Here is a 7095-nt window from a genome sequence, read left to right as displayed (position 1 = left end):
GTACAATATCAAGATAATTTTATTTACATGAAAGTTTATTTAAAAAATGATAAAGGAAAGTCGCCGATACTGTCATACCATTTTTGTCTTTTCCGGTTTCTAGATTATATTTCTTAAATAATAGTTAAAAATAAGAAAACATAAATACAAACTAGAAAGTGTCTTTTATCAGATAATCTAGTAATTTTTTCTAATACTGTTAGGAATGTTGAATAAATATTTGACATTTTCGTAAAATAAACAAAAATTTAACAAAATAAACTTCAAAAATGAAAAAATTTTGGAAAGTTACAAACATGTGACACAATTTAATATAACAGTAATATATTTAATCTTATTTAAATTACACAATTTGCAAAAGAAAATCGTAATTGAGTGTTGTTTATGCATTTGTTCTTACAATTATCTCATTTTATTAGAGTGTAGGGAAAATTCTTGCGTATTTTTGACAATTTTTATTTTTTTAAATAAAGTAACAGTACCTGTTAATTGAAGTATTTGCCATTGTTTTTTACCACTTTTGCCCATCTTTCAGGCAGCATATGAATGCCACATTGAAAGAATTTGTCATCTTTCGACGCAATCCAATTATCCACGCATTTTCGCACATCGTTGGCATTGGAGAAGTGCGCGTTAGACAACTCATGTTGCATTGATCTGAATAGATGGTCAAAAGGGGCAATGTCTGGTGAGTAAGCTGGGTGCGGGAGGACTTTCCATTCTAAGTCCAACAGCGCTTTCTTGGCTAACCACGATCATAAGATCCTTTTGTGTATCTAATGGGATTAGGAGGGAATCATCTACTATGAGCTGCTACAATCGGGTTAGACAGTCACAGAAGATCGCTACAATAAACAACTAAGACAACTGAACCGGGAACTAATCAAAAAATGTCCTTAAATAGCCGCAAATTGGCGCAAAGTCATCCTGCTCCATAACAACGCCAGATCCTATATTACTGAGGAGTTCAAGGAAGCGCAGTTGAACTTAAAATGGGAAGTTCTCCCGCACCCAGCTTGCTCACCAGATGCCCTTTTTTATTACCACCTATTCAGATCGATGCAACATGCGTTATCTGATGCGCACTTCTCCAATATCAATGATGTACGAAAATGGATGGATAATTGGATTGCGTCAAAAGATAATGAATTTTTTCAACGTGGCATTTGTATGCTGCCTGAAAGGTGGGCAAAGGTGGTAGAAAACAAATACTTCGATTAACAGGTACTGTACCATTAATTTTATTTTAAAAAATAAAAATGCGCAGAAACTTTCCCTATACCCTAATATATAGAAACAAGTCGATCATAAATATAAGAACCCCAATTTAAATCACCCTTATCCCAAATCACCCTTACAACACACAAACGTTGAATTGCAACATTGAATGTTGCATTAACGTTACGAAATGTAGATTTAACGTTGAGAAGATATTGCAAAAATATCTAATGTTTGCAAAACATTGAAGAAAGTAAAAACATTGCAATTCGAGCTGGAACATTCAACATTTCTTAAATATCATAAAACTTCCAAAAATATCAGGTTTCTGAATTAATTTTCATCCAAAATTAAATGAAATACTCTTAAAATACTGTTTATTTATTTTTATTTAAGAGGGTTTGAATTCAACGATCAAAATTACGTAAAAAATCACTATTCTATCACTTGTTTCTTTAGAACTCTTAATTTTGCAGGCCTATATAATTTATAAAACTTTTGCAAATATATTAGTATGTATCTAAAATATATAATATATGCTGCTTGAGTTGCACAGTTAAAATATCATTTCGTTTAAACATTAGTGAAGAAGTTCATAATGCTGCGTCTTTTATTTTATTTTACGTGACTTTTATTTACGAGAATAGAACTCCGCTGCGTCCATTTGATAGCAGTGCTGCGTATTGTTCCCGAATAAGCGATTTAAGTTTCAACGTTGCAGCAATATTAACAGTTAATATACAAAAATCAGTTTAAATTCAATGTTGGAAAAACATTCACACTTCAACATGCAACGTCTCTACAACGTTCTTTCAATATTCTGTGTTGTATGAGTCATGTTTTTATCAATATTAATAAAATGCAACGTAAACTAAAACACTCAATTTAGAAAAATATTATCGTTGACATTGAAACTTGAGTCAATGTTATTCAAACATAAAAATTTCGAAAAATAGATAATATTGGGAATAATAAATACCTAATGAACTGTTAAAAGTGATCTAGCTATTGTAGTTAGACGTAAATCAAAAATTTTGCAATTTCATGCTGTTATCAGAAATAATAATTTTATGTATTATATTGATTACAGGTACGACGATAATGCAGGAACTCATATGGCTGGTGGCGAATGACATGAATTTCGACGAAGCACATCGAAAATATTTAGTAGAGAGATTTCCCTTTATAGAGTATAGTATTATACATATATATTATATCCTTATATGTTATATCGTATAAAAACTATAGAAATTTATATTTTTTATTTTTACAATATTACAATAAAAAAACTTTTGTGTTAATATAAAAAAATTTACTTTAAAACTAAGTTTAAATTTTCAAGTGTTATTATTATTTCGTTATCTATACTTTTATCTAAAGTACATATATAAGAAATTTTATTGGATTAAATTCTACTTTGGAATAATAAAAATAATAATAATAGAAAATCAAATTATTCTTTTTCTTTTACATAAAATAATAATTACAAAACAAAATTGTTAAATTTTCTAAATTAAAATACATTTTTAAATAACAGTATATAGTTTAGAATTCTTTTTTGTTTTAGATTAACACCGCTGGTAGATATCACAATGAAAGACATTCCTGGTAAGGCCACGGAGCAAAATAGCGTCGAATTCGTGCGGAATCAGCCTTCACCGCGTTTCATTAAAAGTCACATGCCTCTCGAATTACTACCGACAGTCGTAAATAGCACTTGCAAGGTACGTTGATCGAATATTTCGTAAGTTAAATGTACGTATATACATACATTTATATAGATCGCTACATTTATATAAACGAAAAAAATTTGAGATAAACGTTGAAAAAAAAATTAGATACGTATATAATAGTTTCTTTGAGATTCTCATTTTAAACTCGTAGAAGGACGTGTCATTTATGTATATTATTAAAATTGTTTAGCCAATTTAAATGGTACAAAAACAAATTCTTTTTCATCTCAAATTATGCATTACAAATAGATACATTACAAAACTTACAGACAACAGTTTTCATAGACGTCACTTTTGTTTTCAGATTATTTATGTTGCAAGAAATCCAAGAGACGTGGTAGTTTCCTATTATCATTTTCAGAAAACCTTGAAACGTTCCGATTTTCACGGAACTTTTGAACAGTTCTGTAATAATTTCATGAATAATCACTGTAAGCTTTCTCGATTATTTATTTTTTCTTAATTAGCGTTTTAAAAGCTTAATTTTTTGCAATTTCAGTGCATTGGAGTCCATATTGGGAACATGTGAAGGAAGCTTGGGCGATGAGACACAGAGCAAATATGATGTTTTTCTTTTACGAAGATCTCATAAAGGTAAAACAAAAAAAATTCTATTTTATTCAATTGCACTGTTTTCTACAAAAGATGAAAAAGTTGTTAAATTATGACATATGTCAATTTGTTTACAAAATAGAAGGAAATAAATATATAATTTCGATTTTCAATAATTTTTGAGGCTTCGAGTATTATTAATATGAGTACAGTTTTATTTTTTAAATAAATATGTTGTAATTATACTATTTCTTTGAAGATCTTTCTTTAAACTTTTCAGTATACACATGCAAACACATTGCTTATTTATATTACTCACAAGAAAAAAAAAAATACATCTGATAATACAGATATAGTATATTATTTAATTATGATTCTATAATTAACGTTTCCGTCTATTTTGCACAGGATTTATCTGGCAACATAAGAAAAATAGCCGCATTCTTCGATAAAACATATAGCGATGAACAAATTGCTAAGTTAGTGGAGCATTTAAAAATAGAGAATTTCCGCAAGAATCCTATGATAAATCAGCCGGCCAGATCCGATGTGATGCAACCGAAAATGTTCATACGGCAAGGGATAATAGGTGGTTGGAAAAAAATGTTCACTGCGGAGATTGAAGAGAGATTTAACAAATGGATAACTGACAATTTAAAGGATACGGATTTGGCATTTCCAAGTTAGATTTGTCACACGATATAAGCAATTGCAATTTATAAAAGATATGGGTTTGGCTTTTCCAAGTAAGATTTGTTACACGATTGATTTAAGGAATTGCAATTTGTATATGATTTCTGATCAATTATGTTTTGTTGGGAATTCAATTTCCCGCTCCTGCCGATCTATCGATGATCGATCCATATCTGTATAATCGAGAGTTTGTTACGTCTTTCTTTGTCTTAATAATAATTTCTTTGTTTGTTCGTTAGATACGCACGTTTTCTGTGGACCGGGTTTTCTTTTTCAAGTTGATAAGATATTCGCACATTAGATTGTCTATACGTTCCAGACCAAATATTAAACTACATAAGAGATTTCTTTTATTGTATCTACAATCTGAATAAATAGCGTTCTTATACCAATAGCCTGTCTCATTCCGCTGCCGCCCCAATATGTTTCATATGAAGCTGATTAATAAAAAACTTCTAAAAAAACAATTGTAAAGTTGATTTTGACGTTCTTGATTAATTGAAAGAATTAATTGTTCTAGATCAGCTGGATTTGCCGTTTTGAATATTATTCTTTGGGTTCTAAGTTTAGTTGCCCTTCTACAACGCGAAGAATAATATTCAAAACGGCAAGTCCAGCTGATTTAAAATAATCAACTTTTTCGATTAATTAAGAACGTCAAAATCAACTTTATCTATTTGCTATTAATTTCTGTCAGAAATTTTTTTATAAAACATACCAGCAACATTTTTGTTCAATATCGCGAAATAATATGAATAAAAAAATTGATAAGAATTTTAGAGAAAAGATTTTAAAAAAAGCAGTCATCTCTTATGTAGTAATGATGTGTGTAATAATGTATGTATAATAAAAATTACATTAGATTAGAAACTAGATGAAATAAAGGCCAGCAGAATCAGCAAACAAATATGTTGCATTATAATTATATCATTTTTTTCAATAATATTAAAATGTATCGGTTTTACTAATAAGTATTTTATATATATCCGCAAATATAAAATTTCAAAATATAATTAATTACATTAATTTTAGTCGAAGAACACTTGACATTGCTTTTCCGATATGAGTTATAGTGTCCAAGATCTAAAATTAAAATCACTGTTTGAAGCCATCGTTATTCATCTTTGCTTTTGGCCATCTGTATAGTATAGTTTCATTTAATTAAGTATTTATTGATGGGTCTACAATAGAGATATGTAGATTCCATCACAACAAGATCTTTTTCGGTTAACGTTTCTTTGGCAACTGGTGAGATCTCTGCTTAATGTCTTTTTACCAATAGGTATGAGTGGTCGATAACAATCGATAGTGATTTTTTTCACAAATTGATTTGTTTCGATCTCCTTATTGTCAAATTATTCACAATATTGTCTCAATATATTATATTATTGTCTCAAATTTCAGTTACACTTCTGCAAGTCTATCAAGAAATCAAAGTAACAACTGTCCAACAGTTCAATGTATTATGTGTTTAAATTTAATCTATTTTCTTATTTTTTTATGTATATCATTTCTGATATAAGTTTTAAAATAATTAAGTTCGAGTATTATGCTGCCCAACCGAAAATATTTAACTTTGGCCATATGTTCACTAATTATCGAGTGCTTTGATTAGAAGTGCTTCTAATCTAGAGTTGTACCTGTTTTTTTTTATTTCAGTTTTTAACTGTCTTTTTATTTGATCATATGATGCCTTGTAATTCTTACAATTTATTTTTTATAAAGGGTCGTCTACAATGGGAGTAAATTAAAATAGTATAGTAAATTGTGTATAGTAAATTAAAATAGTATAAAAAATTGACCAATCATCATAGTCAATTATTCTACTTATTCAATTATGATTGATCAATTTCTTACTACATACGTTTATTCACTGCACCATATTTTTCCCATTGTAGACAACTCTTGAATTACATTACTGCTTTCTGCCAGATTGTTTCTGTCTTCATATGTCTTAATAAAGCTGAGTTTGTTCAAGCATCTATAACTTGCTATATATTTAGATCCATTTATCACTGATTGATGCATTACTGAACCGAACAACTCACTGTACCGCTGCGGAAGAAATTTTGAAAAAAAAATGAAAGGCTGAACTTCCGAAAACGACCCACGCTTAATTGTTATGATTTTTGGCAGAAATACTCGGAATGATGTCAAATGAATATCCTTAAATGGATTTTCTGCGCAAACAAAGTTTAATACAAAAAATGTTTAAATAAAGTTATATATTGTTATATGATTTACCAGATAAATATAGATATTGTAATTATATATTTGATTAATTAGGGATTAAAACATGAAAGGATAACTAAGGGAGAGTCTGAGGGGAGTGGAGGCAATAAAAAATAGGGTAAATATACTGATGAAGGGAGGCTGCTCCAATGATCTTGCCCTTTATATATGTTGTCGCTCATTATTCGTTAAAAAGTTATTAACAAAAAAAGTAACAAAAAAATTATACCAATGGGGAGGTTGGGGGGGCGAAGCCCCCCCCCCAGTAAGTAGTATTGGCGCAGGCGGGGAGGGGGGTGCAGGGAGGAGGGACGGAGCCCCTCCCCCCGCCTATTACATAAATAATATCTATTGTAAAAACAAAAAATACGTGCTTTAATGCTTCTATTTTTGTAGTAAGGCGAAGATTTAATAGATATTCAATTTAATATACATTCTACCTTGCGTAGGGGTCTGTCTAATCTTTTCGGTATCTAATATTTTTGGTATATTGTAGACTCATTTATTTAGTAAGGCAAAGATTTAATAAATATTTTTACCTTGCGTAGGGGTCTGTCTAATCTTTTCGATATCTATTATTTTTAGTATATTGTAGACTCATTTATTTAGTAAGGCAAAGATTTAATAAATATTTTTTACCTTGCGTAGGGGTCTGTCTAATCTTAAC

General features: G+C 29.6%; 1 protein-coding gene across 3 annotated transcripts; it reads left to right on the top strand.

The window, feature by feature from the left end:
• Positions 1 to 1129: 1129 nt before the first annotated feature.
• On the top strand, positions 1130 to 4617 carry LOC105458986 (sulfotransferase 1C4-like). 3 transcript variants are annotated; one of them, XR_975605.1, is made up of 7 exons: positions 1130 to 1224; positions 2309 to 2408; positions 2786 to 2942; positions 3256 to 3382; positions 3451 to 3545; positions 3912 to 4249; positions 4436 to 4617. XR_975605.1 is itself a non-coding variant. In XM_011704628.1 (6 exons), the coding sequence occupies exons 2-6, from the start codon at positions 2320 to 2322 to the stop codon at positions 4188 to 4190; spliced, it is 747 nt and encodes a 248-aa protein (XP_011702930.1). In that variant the 5' UTR covers positions 1130 to 1224; positions 2309 to 2319; the 3' UTR covers positions 4191 to 4617. The 3 variants fall into 3 exon arrangements, 2 of the variants coding, with proteins under 2 accessions (XP_011702930.1, XP_011702932.1); XM_011704628.1 differs by having other exon boundaries at positions 3912 to 4617; XM_011704630.1 differs by lacking the exon at positions 1130 to 1224 and having other exon boundaries at positions 2315 to 2385; positions 3912 to 4617.
• The last annotated feature ends 2478 nt before the right edge of the window (positions 4618 to 7095 follow it).

This window comes from Wasmannia auropunctata, unplaced genomic scaffold (assembly GCF_000956235.1).
Source record: "Wasmannia auropunctata unplaced genomic scaffold, wasmannia.A_1.0 LD334241.1, whole genome shotgun sequence".
NCBI lineage: Eukaryota > Metazoa > Arthropoda > Insecta > Hymenoptera > Formicidae > Wasmannia > Wasmannia auropunctata.
Note: the sequence above shows the minus strand (reverse complement) of the source record. Positions and strands in the feature narration are given on the sequence as shown.